At 28.8% G+C, this 16,509-nt stretch overlaps 3 protein-coding genes across 10 annotated transcripts; all 3 read left to right on the top strand.

Moving 5' to 3' along the window:
• The first annotated feature begins 1,282 nt into the window (after window positions 1-1,282).
• LOC140668714 (helix-loop-helix protein 1) lies at window positions 1,283-4,837 on the top strand. 2 transcript variants are annotated; one of them, XM_072897966.1, is made up of 4 exons: window positions 1,283-1,552; window positions 3,410-3,636; window positions 3,746-3,922; window positions 4,491-4,837. In XM_072897966.1, exons 2-3 carry the CDS (start codon window positions 3,461-3,463, stop codon window positions 3,897-3,899), a joined length of 330 nt encoding a protein of 109 aa, XP_072754067.1. In that variant the 5' UTR covers window positions 1,283-1,552; window positions 3,410-3,460; the 3' UTR covers window positions 3,900-3,922; window positions 4,491-4,837. The 2 variants fall into 2 exon arrangements, with proteins under 2 accessions (XP_072754067.1, XP_072754066.1); XM_072897965.1 differs by having other exon boundaries at window positions 3,361-3,636.
• Window positions 4,838-6,876: 2,039 nt separating this feature from the next.
• LOC140668693 (uncharacterized) lies at window positions 6,877-10,179 on the top strand. 6 transcript variants are annotated; one of them, XM_072897935.1, is made up of 9 exons: window positions 6,877-6,975; window positions 7,073-7,291; window positions 7,427-7,819; window positions 7,977-8,242; window positions 8,567-8,926; window positions 9,185-9,440; window positions 9,506-9,574; window positions 9,691-9,777; window positions 10,061-10,179. In XM_072897935.1, the coding sequence occupies exons 3-9, from the start codon at window positions 7,520-7,522 to the stop codon at window positions 10,136-10,138; spliced, it is 1,416 nt and encodes a 471-aa protein (XP_072754036.1). In that variant the 5' UTR covers window positions 6,877-6,975; window positions 7,073-7,291; window positions 7,427-7,519; the 3' UTR covers window positions 10,139-10,179. The 6 variants fall into 6 exon arrangements, with proteins under 6 accessions (XP_072754036.1, XP_072754038.1, XP_072754037.1 ...); XM_072897937.1 differs by lacking the exon at window positions 7,073-7,291; XM_072897936.1 differs by lacking the exon at window positions 7,073-7,291 and having other exon boundaries at window positions 6,877-7,068.
• Window positions 10,180-11,897: 1,718 nt separating this feature from the next.
• On the top strand, window positions 11,898-15,803 carry LOC140668670 (uncharacterized). Of its 2 annotated transcripts, none has more exons than XM_072897887.1 (7): window positions 11,898-12,404; window positions 13,013-13,281; window positions 13,673-13,855; window positions 14,321-14,561; window positions 14,743-14,811; window positions 14,894-14,983; window positions 15,426-15,803. In XM_072897887.1, the coding sequence occupies exons 1-7, from the start codon at window positions 12,099-12,101 to the stop codon at window positions 15,567-15,569; spliced, it is 1,302 nt and encodes a 433-aa protein (XP_072753988.1). In that variant the 5' UTR covers window positions 11,898-12,098; the 3' UTR covers window positions 15,570-15,803. The 2 variants fall into 2 exon arrangements, with proteins under 2 accessions (XP_072753988.1, XP_072753987.1); XM_072897886.1 differs by having other exon boundaries at window positions 14,321-14,573.
• Window positions 15,804-16,509: the final 706 nt, after the last annotated feature.

Raw genomic sequence — 16,509 nt, 5'->3', positions numbered from 1 at the left:
GAAATCTATATTCTTCCGATGAATCCATCCCTTTTCACGGTTTATTATTTTTTCTTCTTACTTTTACAACGTCTTTTAAGTAACAAATAATTGTCACAATCTTCTAAAGGAAAAAAGACTAAAATTCTTTTTTTACAGAAAATAAAGTGTATACATCTAACAATATATTATAGTCTTATGTTAATGTTTTATTTAATCGCAAGAAATAAAAGTGCATTCTCATGTTTGGAAAATATAAAGTCGTGCCTCTTCAATTAAACTTTATACGTAATCTATTTTTTTCACGACAATATTTCGATTTTATCACTGACGCAGCAGAAAAGCTATGTCAATAATTACACGCAAATTAAATACGTTATCATCTATAAAACACCCTAAATTTAATATTTTCTACGAAAGATTCCAACGATAGAAAAAAATAGAGACAATAGATATAAAAAAATAATATAACACTCAAAAAAATGATCTTGCAACTTGAACAAAAATTTTCTAGGTGTAAAAAATTAAGTGTAACAGATAAATTATTAGCAAATACTATGACAAATATACTGCGTATATTTTGCACAATATTTTAATCAATTTAAATAACAGAGACAGAATTTATATCTAGTACTATTAGGGTAATTTAGATAGAAAATTTTTCTGTGATGCCTATTGTCAAGGACAATTATATTTGTGATTAATATTTGGCGATGGGATTTAAATTTTCTATAGCAGGTATTGCTAGAATATTACTGCTATAAATTCTATACGTGACGAACAATATTCTAACAGATACAAAAAGTAGCGATAAATTTTAATTGAGACATCTAGAAATCTATCTACATTAGCAAAATATTTTTTTCAGTGAATAAAATTTACTTCCGTATGTATTTAGCATGAAAATATTATCATATCCATTAAAATAAAACGACAAAAAATTTTCCCCAAAAAATTGCACTTTAGTAACGGGACAACGAATGATCGATAAAACGTTATATCCGGGAAGTTGTAAAATACTGTCACGAGAATTGCGAAATGCGACGGAATGGCGACGTGGCATCAGGTGTCGGGGCGGGATTGTCGGGATATCCCTCGGCTGTCCATTGGAGAATCCTCGGGATGCTCATCAGGGATGCTGGGAAAACGGGAGGGCGAGGGAGCCTGCAACACCGGGACCAAGGGCGTGGTTACGGGGGATGAAACAACCCCTACCCGTGAAGTTGAGTATAACCAAACTTCGCCCTTCCCTTTTTCCGACAGGGATGCTGCCGTTGTCTCTTCCGACGATCTCGTCGAAGCCGGGAGATCGAGATATTGCCAGAGGCAATCTTATTGTTGCGGATAAGTTTAACAATCGAGGTGAATCTAATCGCGATCGAGATTCGATAGATAGACGAGTCATTTTACAGTGGAGTGGTATGTTTTGAAAAATTTGCTGATTCGTGCTGAAATTAATAAATGGTGATTGGATAAGATTTTGTGCGCGATTACTTAATATGAGATCAGTGAGAGAAGAATGATGCTGTCACAAATCGGATGAGATGTAATTTCCAAAATCTTGCAGCTTGTGGTGAGTAGAACAAATAAGAAAACATATTAATTATTATATAATAACATATAATATATAATCCGCGTAGTTTTACTTTATCAAAAATTTTATTAAAAATTAAATCTATCGTATTATTCAATATTTCTAAAATTAATCTTGATTTCTGATTAAATATTAATCAGAAATAAATTTTGATTATTATGTAATCTTTTCTTATTAATTGAATTTTTGTTTATGTATTACAAATCCTTTAATATAAATATTATTGTTAACAATAATAAAGTTTTAAATAAAATATATGTATAAAGTATATAATTTTGTAAAAATTACAAGTGTTTTCTCTACAAAATTGGGTTTACATAAAAATGTGTCATGAAAGTCGTGAAAATAAAAAAAACCATAGGGAATTGTATCGATTTCATTGGATGGTGCCACGATAAATATTATAAGAAGCGTCGAGAAGACTTGTCGCCTGAAATCTTAAAGAAATCTGAAATATTAAAGAAAAACTCGAAGAGAAAGAGAGAAGCGAACGCTCATACAAATTGCCGGTTTACCATGAAAATCAGATCGAACAGAACCTGGGGTTGCTTTTCGTTAATACTTGATGAAAGAAAGCGCCACTTATACAGAGCGTGAACCGCGTTTTTCTTAATAATGTAACATCTTTCCCATAAATCGGTATCAAAGCGAGGCTGTTTCCATGACACGATAAAATTCGGTATTTTCTAAAATTTATGCTTTGCTTTGTTCGGGGAAAATAACATTTTTAATGTAATATTCTGCTTTTTAGAATCTTGCCTATTTCTGTTTTTTTTTTTCCCTTTATACCATAATTCTGTTACATAAGTTATGGTGTGCTTGACAAATATTTGGCTATCCAATTATCGCCGACTGAACCCCAATATTCTTAGAATAAACCCTTTTGCGCTGCATTTCTCGCAGTTCCCCAGAGTGCGATAAATTTGATTATTATTTATTTATTACATGTTGCTGTATGGTATAAATGGTATAAATTTTATATATACTGAAAAAAAACATAAAATTATCAATTAGTAATGATAATTATATATTTAATATATTATTTATTAATTATTATTAATTATAATTTTTTTGATCAATAATAATATATGTATTTTATTACTTTTTGCCTGAAAATTGCGTGAATAAAATGTCATAAATATATAGATCTATAAAGAGACTATATAAAATAATTAGATGAAAAATAAACTTGATACTGTGTATGTACAACTCGATTGTAATTTTAATAATAAATTATGTGACGAATTTGAAATCAGCTTTTCCTTAGCAAAGAGTAATACACTAATGATCAATTTGATTGGTTATCAAGCAATTAATGTAAATTGAGAGCTAGTCAGATAAGTGTTCCGAAGATTAAGGTCGCGAGTTGTGCGACGAAGGACGTTACTTTGCGCTTGTAATGTTAACAAAATCAATTATGTACGGATAAATTGATAATAATTTTGACTCGGCAGTGATGAAAATTATTAAGGAAGATAGTAAATAATCGATTAAACTGACAAATATGCTTATTTGATTTTATTCGATATTCGATATACAGACAGGTCTGTATATCGAATATATAGGCGTAATAATTATTGAGGTACGAAATAACACAGATAGCATAATTGATTTTAATAAGGAAGTATTTTAATAGTAAATAATCGACCAAACTGGCAAATATGCTTGTTTGATTTTATTCGATGTTCGATATATAGACAGGTCTGTATATAATTATTACGCCTACATATTACAGTCGCATGGTATGGGAAGCGAAATTACGTCCCGAATAACTGTATTTTGCGAAGGGGATCTACAGCGACGAAGGTGAGAAGATAATAATCTTTCGTGAGGCAGATCAGACTAAATCTCCTTGAAAGGAACATTCTCGCATAGCAGTCGAGGCACATGAAGAACTTTAATTGCGATTTTGCGAGCGAGGATAGAGCGGTATCGATGGCGAACGGCGGCCACGGCATCGCCGTCAACGGGGTAAGCGCTCCTGGTTCAGGCACATTGTCGAGGGAGGAGAGACGCAGGCGAAGAAGAGCCACCCAGAAATATCGAACCGCACATGCCACACGGTAAGGCTACGACACAAGCGCAAGCAATTGCAGTTTCACACAAACGCAATATGTATTATAATATGTAAGATGCAAGCTGCTCAAGGCTCAACGCTTATTATTTCGTCAGGGAAAGAGTGAGAGTGGAAGCTTTCAACTTGGCGTTCGCGGAACTGCGAAAGTTGCTGCCGACATTGCCACCGGACAAGAAGCTCTCAAAAATCGAGATCCTTCGACTGGCAATCTGCTACATCGCTTACCTAAATCATGTCCTCCAAGCTTGAGCTTGTGCATCCCGAATATGGAGGTGAAGAACATTAAAATGATAATTGCTCTATTAATTTATATCGATCGTGGATGAACTGAACAATCATTTCTCTAAAATTAAAAAAAGCACATTTGCTTAATCATATTATGAAAGTAGAGACATTTTTTATCGCGATTGAAGACATAGAATACTGAAAAAGGATCAGAGAAAAGTTTAATACTTAGTTTTTATTTGTGACAAGAACAATAAAAGATAATAGAAAAATAAAGCTTACTTAGAGAGTCATATAAATTAATATTTGTTTAACATTGTAATAAAATATTTTAAAAGAATCTCAACGTATGTGTTGCGATAATCGTCAAGGATTTGCTTGCATTTACAAAGTTACAGTTGCACGGACTTTTGTCTATACGTAAAATACGTCTTTTATTAAATAATTCTATTGAATTAATTAGCACGTGTTTAATTAGCCAATAAAGAGATTCGATATATAATTGGTGACTGTTGAAAATACGATCGTTGCTAAATTATACGAATTGCATAAACTGCAGGATCGCGCTCTTTTTATCGTTGATATTATCGAATCTTTTCGATTCCTGAGGATTAGTGGGCCACCTCGGAACAATGGAGCAACTCCCCGTGGGACTTCTACCCCTCCGCGTTCTTCCAAATACTTCTACAACCCTCGACAGTCCGGCCGCGTATCCGATCGTCGTCGATTATACGGCTTGTGCTTAAGTGAAAAAGAATGGAATTGCCGATGAGAAGACCAACTTCACGGATCGTCGCCTTGCCGTCTCGTTTCCCGGTTCTCTGCAAATGCGATTGTACTGATTCGACTCTATCGCTCGGAGATTGATTGATTAATTGCGAATGAAATTGACTCGTCTCTCAAAAAGACGGATGAATTAGAATAGGAACTCATTTCCGTAAAAAATTGAATACTTAATATAAATCAGAGTTACTTTTAAATTTAATTAAAATTAAATTAAATTAAATTATATTTAATTTAATTTTGATAAATTTAAAAATTATATTTAACTTAATTTTGATAAATTTAAAAATTGTATTCAATTTAATTTTGATAAATTTAAAAATTATATTCAATTTAATTTTAATAAATTTAAAAATTATATTCAATTTAATTTTAATAAATTTAAAAATTATATTTAATTTAATTTTGATAAATTTACAAATTATATTTAATTTAATTTTGATAAATTTAAAGATTACAAGAATATATTAGAAAGCGCACGTCATTTATTTCTTTTTACAGTATATTATTTAATAAGCTCCAACTAAAAAATCTCAAAATGAAAAACAATTATCTTTGTCAGTGCATAAAAGTATACTGTATACTAATGTATATAAACACATGCCACTTAATCTACAGAATTATACACAGTTTAAGAGGCAATCATTCAAAATAAGTTATAATCTTTTTTATACTTCGAGGACAGACACACGCACATATTTAATATAAAATTTATACTTAATAAATAAAATCGCCAAATTAAAAACAATGAGATTACTCACTGCTGAGTCCTTGATCATTTCTAGGCTATTAACATATGCAATCTTGCAATTGCGACCATTCAACATGTTGTACATTTGAAAATAGTATATTATTATACAATTTTTCTTCATTCTTCATAAATGCAATACATTCTTACGTTTATCATTTTAATATACTTTTTAAAAGTGAATTTTTAATCTCTTTCTCTCGCTTTCTTTTTTTTTCTATATATTCTATCAGCTCTTCGTAACATATATCTATTTTTCGAGAACGATAAATAAGATTAATTTTTTACATATTAATTTTATACTATTGTTTTAAATCATCTAATAAAGCAGAAATTGTTTGATATCGGAAGAATAATGAGACTGAAATAAACGCAGAAATAAAACAATTAAATAAAAATGAAATTGATGGTATTACTATTGATGGAATTTATTTGTTTGGTTTTTTTACAAGATGACAGCATATAATCAGTTAAGCAGATTAAATTATTCCATTTCAGCAACACTTTATATCACGTAATGAAGAGACAACTATCATGCAAGTTCATATTTCATCAAATATGTAAAGAGATTAATAGGTAGTATAAAAATGGATAGATAATAGTAATATAAGTGAGCCATTACGTGAAAAAAAAATTATCTCTGTACATTTCACGGAACAACCAATTAAAAATATCGATCAGGCAAATATGATTAGACAACCTTTATTAATTTGTTTACTGTTGATATCTTTTTTACATAATTATTAATTTTATGAACATAAAAATGCTCTCTTTTTTTATCTCGATAATTTTATTTTTTTCTTTTATCAATAATTTCTCCAGTGCTATCTGATGTTACACAACAATGCGTTTAGCAATGTATGTATCTGCAATGTATAGTTAACGTGTATAATCGATTATATGAATCGCGAACCAATGTGTATCCTAGAATTCAGCAAGAAATATATTATAAAAGAAGATATAATTCTCTTTTTTTACATATTTCTTTAATACATCAACCTCCCTTGCATATAAAAAGTCCTACTTTATATTATTCAACTATTTTCTATGTAAATAGCTTACAATGTAAGACATTTTTTCTTTAAAAGCATAATAAGAAATTCTTCTTTATTAAAAGTTACAATAACATTGCATATTTCAGCCATATATGTTATACTATCTCAACTTTTGGATTTCTTCTTTACATCGTATAATAAATCTATACAGATTGCGATTAATTATAATTTATATATCTTTAGCCCTCTCGTGCAGTGCATTTAATTACAATGTATATTTAATAAATGCAATCTTTTTCCAGTAATTATTACATACCGTCATCAAGGTCAACTGTCATCGCGGTACTTATGGCTCATTAAGGTAATAAAAGCGAGTCCTGTGGGGCGTTTGTACAACAAATTACTCATTGCTTCGTGGGCAGTTGACTTTCTTGTAGATATATATAATAGATCGCTTCAAAGTCCGCGACTCGTTTGTTCACGTTCGTTCGTTTAACACACCTGCGTTCTTCGTGATAATAGTTTACGAGCTTTCGTGAGCTTCAGGTGCATTAGTTTTCTTTTTTCAACAAAGGTAGATCATTAACTTAAAAGTTATGGGAAATCGAGGAAGTGCAGTGAAAAAGTATCTGTCTGTTTTATTTGATCTGACACATTGACTGCTTGTGTAGGTCGACTCATATTAATCAAATATAACACCCATTGGATAAGTGGATAGATTAATCCAGTATAAATACCAAGTAAAAAGAAAAGATAAAAATATATACTACATGTACTAAAATGTGAAGACATACTATTGAGGAAACAAATTATTGGTCAAGTAATCGATAATGAAATAATCAGTTTTCAAGAGGGAAATTTTTTTCGTCAAAATTAATAATTTTCCACAAGTTTGTAAAGCGATTATTCTATAGTTTAATAAATTAATAAGGAAATAGACAACGCTTTATTTTTGTATTACTATCATTGCTATCATTAATCACGATATCATCAATTTAACTACAATTTAATTTTGAATATCTTAGATGCCTGGAGCAGCTGAAAGTTAAGAACAATAAGATTTAAACCGAGTGACCGAATATTTGATCGAAGAAGGTCGTATAGAGAAAAAAGGAATTATGAAACTATTTGTGCGTCCAAAATGCTTGGCCGAGGCGATATCACCAGTGATAACTCTGAATCGTATAATAGGACTTCGTGTTTTCGAGTATCCTCGTGGTCAATCAAGACCTATCCTCAGCCTGATCTATCTTTTAATACTGTATTGTTTGTTCTATATGGGCTCGTCATACTTGGAGCAAGAATATTATATATATATTAGATTATTGAAATTGGAATATTTCCTGTACAAAATATTAACTTACATTAATATTTATTTCGTCTTTATTAAATTGGTGCTAGGCTGGTGGTATACGAAGGTAAGCGAGTGTGAATTAAGTATATAAGATATGTCCTGTGTAAACAAAACGCAGATAAAAGAAATGTCAACTCGCGATTATCGTGTCACTCGACAAATTATTGTGTATTTTAAACAAAAAATTTTGCATACTTTTATAAATTGATATATTTGTACAGAAGTTCGATGCTTGCTATAAAAAAATCGTCGAGATTGATGAAACATTGCGACAGCTTGGATGGACAGTAAACTATAATAGTATATATTTTATAATAATCGGAACAATAATCGCCTGGCTTATACTCAATTTATTTACCAGCATTATAGTCTTCAATGTAATGCGAATGTTCTCAAATCCATATAAAATAATCGGCACTATAATGGCATATTCGTATTCATTGACTGTCAGTGGCATGGTCAGTTTTGAATTCTACATATTTGTAAAGTATGTAAACTGGCTTGATATAAATAATCTACAAGTTTATTTTAATCAAATACATCTTCTTTTTCAATTATGTAGTATGTGAGAAATTAATATCAATTGTTTAATATAATTTATTAAGAGAGTAAAATTAAATTATAATAATTTATATATATATATATATATATATATATTTATTACATACTGACTAACAATATAATGTAAATTATGTAATTATGTTTTATTGTTAGCCAGTAGATCTTGTGTAAGTTGTGTTGATTATTTTTATAAAGAAAATAAAATATATGCATATTAAATAATATTTAACATACATATATTGTTACACAGATGCTTACAAATGAGATATGATTCAATTAATCAACTCTTACGTGAACATTCACCAGTGTTATTGGCAAAAGAGATGAAGTTGGGCTTTTTTGAAATGCAAGATTGTGCTAAAATCATGGATACTGAGCAACGACGTTTCCTTCCTATTAAGACGTTATCTAATAAATGGTGTCAACTGGTGCAATCTAAAAAAAACATTTCTGTAGCAGAAAAACGAAATTCAGTCAAATCGCAGTTTCTATCGCATTTTCCATCTCACTTGCAGAAACAGTTTCAAGGGGAACTTCGAAATCGGTCTCAAAAACACAATTCTGTAATAACGGTGTGTCAGAAACGTAAATATTTGTTACAAACACTCAAGTGAGTATAAAAATTACAAATGAAATTATTGTGAGATAATTTCTATGAAAATTAGCAATAAAATCAATCAATCTTAAATTCGTCAATATATTCTTCAAATATTAAGATTAAGATTTGTAACTTTTGTCTACCATGTACTTGAATATCTAAATCAAATTCTTTGTGTAAAACAAAATTTTGCGAAACAGAGAGATTTGTGAAACATTTTTTTAAATAAAAATATGCTTTATATAGCTGTTTAAAAAAACTATTTTTTAGACAGGTGCACCTAGAACTGTGTAAAGTATCAAAAACAATATGTATGATCTTCGGTGTGCAGACAGCTTGCGAGATAGGAGTGATCATTATGTTTATCACCGGATCTCTTTATAATTTATACACTCGATATGTTACACAACAACACAGGCTCACAGAAAGTGTGTTCCAGCAAACAGCTGTGACGATCATGCTGAGTGTTTTTTATATTTTGAAAATCATATTTTTAAGTCGCATTTGCAAACATGCAGCCGATAAGGTAATCTATTTTGCATTTTATTATTTTATTAGAAAAATTAATAATTAATATTTATACTTGTTTAGGGAAATAAAACTATTGAAATCATTTACTCGATTTATGGATGCGACGCAGAATCTAATGTGCAAGAGGAGGTCTGTTTGCCATATATATATAACTTTTATTATTGACTATTATATTATAACTATTATATTATAATTTTAATTAATATATCTATTATAAAATTAAATGTTGTCCACAATTGTTTCAGATTCAGCAATTTGGTATTCAAATATTACAAAGTCCGGTGAGATTTTCCGCATATGGTATTTCTTTGGATAACCATGTCCTAACAATGGTTTGTATCAAGTTTTTGCATATAAATTACTAATTGTGTAGCAATAATTATTAGATATTTTCCTAAAAATAAAATATATATATATTTAAAAAATTTGATAATGTTTTTTTACACACTTCTTAAAATAACTGTCGCTTTCATAATTCTATTTTAATTAAAAATAAGAAATTTTTAGATAGAAAATGTATATATATATTAAACTATGTTTAATATTATACAACTATACATATAAATGTTACAACACCGCACAAATATATAATAATTATGCTCTTCTTGTTTACAGATGTTGAAAGTTGTAACAACTTATTTAGTTATTATGATACAAGTTAGCAACTCGTTGGAATCGAATAAAGCTATTTAAAATGTATATTATAAGAGTTTTAAATATATAATATATGTATATTTAATATAGTATATTATATTTAAAAGAGAAATTATATATAAATCAATATAAATAATTACATTTTAGAATTATATAATTTAAATTATGAAAGAATTAATGTATATTAAATACATGTCGTAAATATAAAAGCTATGTAAAATAAAACAATGTAGAATTATTTTATTTAAGATATTCAATAGACTCTTTTCTTCCCCCCTTCTGTCTAAAGTCTAAATTAAACTTTAAAATTAGACTTTTTTTACTAAACTGAATACATTGTACTTAATTGAACAGATAGTATCGTATATCTCTTTTTATTCTATTATAATAATATAGCAATAATAAAATAGAAGATATAATTTTGCACGTTATATTTTTTTCTAGATGTTTAATATTTCCTACTTGAAAACTAATTGCTCATTGCAACAAAAACTGTTGAACATAAAAATATTCCATGTTCATATAATCGAAATATGTATGTCAGTTCTCAAGTCATTATGTATTATATGTTCTTCATTCCATCTTCATTTTCGCTATTCATTATCCTTTATTACTACAATGTTGGCGGTATTATCAAGATTCATATCAAATAAATTACCTCTCGAATTTGAAGCGCTTTACAATATATACGATAATTATATGTAATTATATGTAATTATATATAATTATATGTAATTATTAAATTATATATAAATATTTATAATAAAAAATAGTTACCTGCGATAATATTATTAGATATAAAAATATTAATTTTCTTTAAATTACTAAAATAATTTAGTAATATATATAAAAAAGATAGTATTAACATTATATATTATACATAATAATTGTACGTTAAATTCCTATTTTACAGTTATTATTTTACATTAATACATAATAATGACATTTTTAATTCTCTCGGTATCGTTAATAAGATAGCTCTTTTGTTAGTTTGATATTTCGCATAATATCGATCTTCGCGATAAAGTCTCGTGGGTATTCATCCATTACAAGATCACGGACACCTGATATTCGTCGCTTATTTCACGCGTTTCGTCATTATCTAAATTTATCATTATTTATTTTAATATTAACTTATCAATAATTATTATCAGGTTATATTTCTTACAAATTAATATCGCTAAATTCGATTGATGTACTTTGTCCTTTTATGTTTCTTATAAAAATAATTTAAAATGCAGTGTATGCGTGTAAGAGTACATTTACAATATATAGACAACTTACAATTAGAGCAAATTAATATTTTAATTTTTAATAAGAAATTAATTTTTATTTTTGACCATTTCTGATTAAAATTATCATAAACATATAATAAAACTGACAAGATACGTAGAAATAAATTTTAAGCCTAGCTCTTTTTCTTCGATGATTAAAATTAACTGTAATTTCCTGAAACGCGTACGAGTTTATGTTTATAGTAATTTTATTAGAATTCCACTTTAATTTATCCATTTTTCACAAAAATTAACATTCACATGTTTTGTAAGAAATTTCAAAAAACAGAATATTTATTTATAGGATTAGCAAAAGACAATTTACCCAACGCAGCTCGAGGGTCAATATCGATCATGAGACGAGCGCGAATCCTTCGGGACGTAAACGCATCACGAGACATCGCGAACATCCTTTACTTGAGTCGCGTCGTCGCCATTTGTTTGACCATCGACCACCCTCGGTCGCATTACCATCGACCACTTATCAAGGTGGCATTTAGCATTACGCTGTTCGCACTGGAACACGTAAAACCACCCTTGATATTCATCGTCTATTTCTCAGTTGCGAGGTAGCCGCGTGCGTGCGTGTCTACGCACGTGTCATAATATATATATATATATATATATATATATATATATATATACATATATGTGTGTGTGTGTGTGTGTGTACGCTCATAGTCGACAAAAAAAAGTGCTATTCGTTCAAGTTTATTCTTCGACAAATGTTACAATTATCGAAGATGTTCCACCCGAAGACTATGCACGAGACGATCATGCCGCTGCACGTGGCAAACTGCGTCCTTGGAATAGGAATTTGGAACACCAAGCGTGGAGGGATCCTGAACATCACGTATTCGTTGATCTGTTTGGTGAATTATTGCGTTCTCATGAAGTTTTCAATGGAATACCTGTATCTTTACTATTCGAACAAGGCGAATAATTTCGGTAGTTGGACATTCTGGGGGATGTTTTACGCCAACATTTGTTCCACGTTGTTTCTTATCCCCAGCGGCTGGTTGAGAAGAAAGGTAATTTTAAACCATGATCATAAAACGAAAGTCCTGAAATAGAATTTTAAAATCTAACACGATTTAATATATATATTATAAATATTATATAACACAAACTTTATGTATATTTTACATCTAAAACAAATATACTTTCTTTTTTTAATTTTAAAATTTCGAAATTAGCTCTTAAATCGATTATTTCGTATTTTGAATTTTTAAAATCTAACACGATTTAATATATATATATATATATATATATATATATATATATATATATATATTATAAATATTATATAACATAAACTGTATGTATATTTTACATCTAAAACAAATATACTCCCTTTTTTAATTTTAAAAATTTGAAATTAGCTCTTAAATCGATTATCTCTGGTATTTTGAATTTTTAAAATCTAACACGATTTAATATATATATTATAAATATTACATAACATAAACTTTATGTATATTTTACATCTAAAACACATATACTTCTTTTATTTTAATTTTCAAAATTCGAAATTAGCTCTTAAATCGACTATCTCGTATTTTGAATTTTTCTGTTCTTGGATAGAAATATGTTATTATTATCGACATCGATTAGTATGCTTGCTTTTTCATTTTCATAGCACCTGAAAGTGGCAATGATGCGTATTATGATGTGCGAAAAGACAATGGAACAAATGGGATTACAGAAGAACTATCGGAAATTATACTTGAGTCAAATTTATACGCTCGGATTGATTGCGCTGGTGTTTATCATATTCATTATAATCAATTATATTGGAATGTTCGACGAAGATACACCCATTCATATTAAAATTGTTCTTTTACTCGCCATAAACTACCCGATCGCCTTACTCTATGTGACCGATATGTCGTTTTTGCACTGGGTCAGGTATAATAATCTACCTTGAATTACAATATAATTAACAATATAATAAAGAGTTTTTTTAATTACAACAATATAAAAAGTAATTTAATCGTATATTGTATCAGATCAATTCTATTTTGATCTTTCCTACAAATATTTTAAATATTAAAATAATTTATTATATAAAGAATATAAATATTTAAATAATATAAATTCAAATAATTTTAGTCTTTAATTATTTATAGTGCAAATATATTATAATTATAAAGTTGCTCTAAATCGTATAATTACTACAATTTATGGCATTTTTCAATGAAGTAAATAAACTATTAAAAAATTACATATTGAATAATTGATACTTTGTTTCTCATATTTTGCTCTTGCCGCGATTATGTAAAATAAAAATTAATTAAAGGTACGCGAAGCTCCGATTCGAGCAGTTAAACAATCTGTTGCAACGCATGTTAACCACTACCCCTGATTCACCACAGCATAAAAGGGTGCTGAAAATGAAGGACGAGTGGAACAAAGCAACATTTACAGGAATGCAACAGGATCGTAGGTCCGAGGACAACACCGAAACGATGAGGGCTGTCAAGTGAGATCTTTATTCTAATGCGTGTTTGAATAAAGGTTTTTAAAAGCATGACATGTATATGTATATGTGTATGTTTTTGTATGAATGTACAAACAACATTACACATACGTACACACATTATCACGTATCCTAAATAAATTCTCTGCTTGATTTTATGATTATATAATTATATTTTCTTTGAAGAAAAAGAGAAGCTTATAAATAAAAGTATAATAATAGTTTATATTTTATTATTATTATTATTATAACATACTTTATTATATTTCATATATGTTATTTTTTTATGATTATATGTACATGTGTTATATATTATTATTATTATATGTAATGAATATAAATAAAAATCGCACTTTTGTTTTTCGTTCTAACGTTCTAGTGATTTTACAATACAATGACGTACATACATTTTCGAAATCATTTGGTTGGCGCTAATTGACAGTTTTATCTCCTTTATATTGAACGAAGGCAAGTTCATCTGGAATTAATCAAGGCCACCAGAAGCACGAACGAAGCGTACGGCATACAGATTCTTTCCTCTATGACGATATCGTTTGTGTTCATCACTAGTCTTCTGTATTATGCTTACTCAATTTTTTGGATGCCTTCCCTCAACAGACACAACATCCAAGAGGAGATGATACCGATTGTCGGCTGGATTCTGTTCTACGCGTCGAAGGTCCTCGTAGTAAATCACATGTGCGCTTTGGCAAGTATTGAAGTAAGCATTGAAAAAATTTTCAGAATCTAAAAAAAATTTCTAACATATTTTTTCTCACCTCTTTTTGTAATTAGAAAAATATTGATTGTTTTAAATTCTTTGAGTGTAGAAAAAAAAATAAAGGAATACATTATATGTTGTTTAAATACATTCGTCGTAATTTCAATAGGCCGCGAATACAGGTGACATAATCTGCGAATTGTACGAGCCATCCACCAGCAAAGAATTTCGCGCGGAGGCAAGCCTTATGTTAATCAAATATATGACAAAGAAGATATCATGAAAATCAATATTTAAACGATTTTTTTTTTTTTTTTTAGATACGGGACTTCACTTTGCAACTGATACAAAATCCATTGATCTTTACGGCGTGTGGATTTTTTAATTTAGATCATACATTTATTCATGGGGTAAGTTATATGTAAATTTTATCTAAATTTAATATAAAATATTCGAATATTAAATAATAATATAAAATAACTTTAAAGATTTATTATACAATACGTATTAGATCCTTACGTAATCGTCAATGTTCTAATTGACCTACTTTAATTTCCATCCTCATAACATCTTTATTCATAAATTAATTTTAGGTCTTATCTAATATTGTATCATTCTGCACTTTAGTATAAACCTTATAATTTCTATATGTAATTAAGGTAAATTAACTATGAAAAGTTACAAAAGTCTTGCATGTATATGTAACGTGATGACGTTAGAATGATGAGTATATGAAACAGATTAAAATATAATCTAATTCAGAAATCTCTTTATGCGAGAGAGAGAGAGAGAGAGACTCTTTAAATAAAAAAATGTAATAAAAATTATCAAATCTTCTCTAATTTTTCTCAGGTCATTGGTTCAGTCACAACGTATCTCGTTATTCTCATTCAAGTTGGAGATCTACCTCAGTCAAATACTACAAAAAATTCCTCCATACTATACAATGGAACAGGTTTTACTACACTTAATACTCTTACGACTTATATTAATTAATAAATACAAATATTTTACGCATGTTATTTTTTATTGATCCGTAAAGATTTTAAAAGTCAAAAGTTCGTGTGTAATTGTTTTCATAAATACCTATATTTTGTGTGCATTTGTGACGCAAAAACGTTATTGTGATGAAAAGAAACGTTTGCTGTTATATATTGAATCTATCTTTCATAAATAATATATATTACAAAAATTGAAATATTTAATAAAGTGTATATATCTTTTGATAAATATATGATTTTTGTTTTTTATAAGCAGGGTAATTGCACTTGAGAAAATTTGTAGAATAAAATTAATTTTATAATGCTTGCTTTATTATTATTAATTCATCTCTTTATCTTTAAAAAGAATCTATATTCTTATTTTGGCGATATCAAAGATAAAAGAAAATGATATTGTAAAGTATTTAATTGTCCGATCAGTTAACGAGAATCCAATGACCAAGTTCATCCCGATGATTTTCCGCCAATTAGAACGCCGACGGGGATATTGTGTCAATTACACTACCCCCAAGTGCACTTACCCTGCTCGTCTACTATCCAGATGGAGGCGTTAGCCCGTGAAATTCGGCCGTCCCGTAATTTAATAGCTCTTAACTTGATCGAAGGAGCTTCCTATTCCCAATCAATTACACGTGTGATGCGTTACGTGAAACTTTCACGCGATTCTCGAATTCTCTTTCCCATTTTTTTTCTTTCTCTATACAAATCCTTTACACAGAAAAAAAGAATATTCTTATTTTCACAATATCTTTAGTTGCAAAATGTAAATCTTGAAATGAGATTATATTGCGTTAAACAAAGAAAATTTGCTTGGATAATGACATTTTATATAGTTCAAGCAAAAAAAATATATTCTTGTTATTTAAGAATAATTTTCTTGAATGGAGAGGAAAAAATGTTGGACAGAAAATAACACATGTTCAAATCGAAGATTA

The sequence above is a fragment of the Anoplolepis gracilipes genome, chromosome 8 (genome assembly GCF_047496725.1).
Source record: "Anoplolepis gracilipes chromosome 8, ASM4749672v1, whole genome shotgun sequence".
Classification (NCBI taxonomy): Eukaryota; Metazoa; Arthropoda; class Insecta; order Hymenoptera; family Formicidae; genus Anoplolepis; species Anoplolepis gracilipes.
The sequence above is the reverse complement of the archived record's forward strand: the minus strand, read 5'-3'. Positions and strand labels throughout refer to the sequence as shown.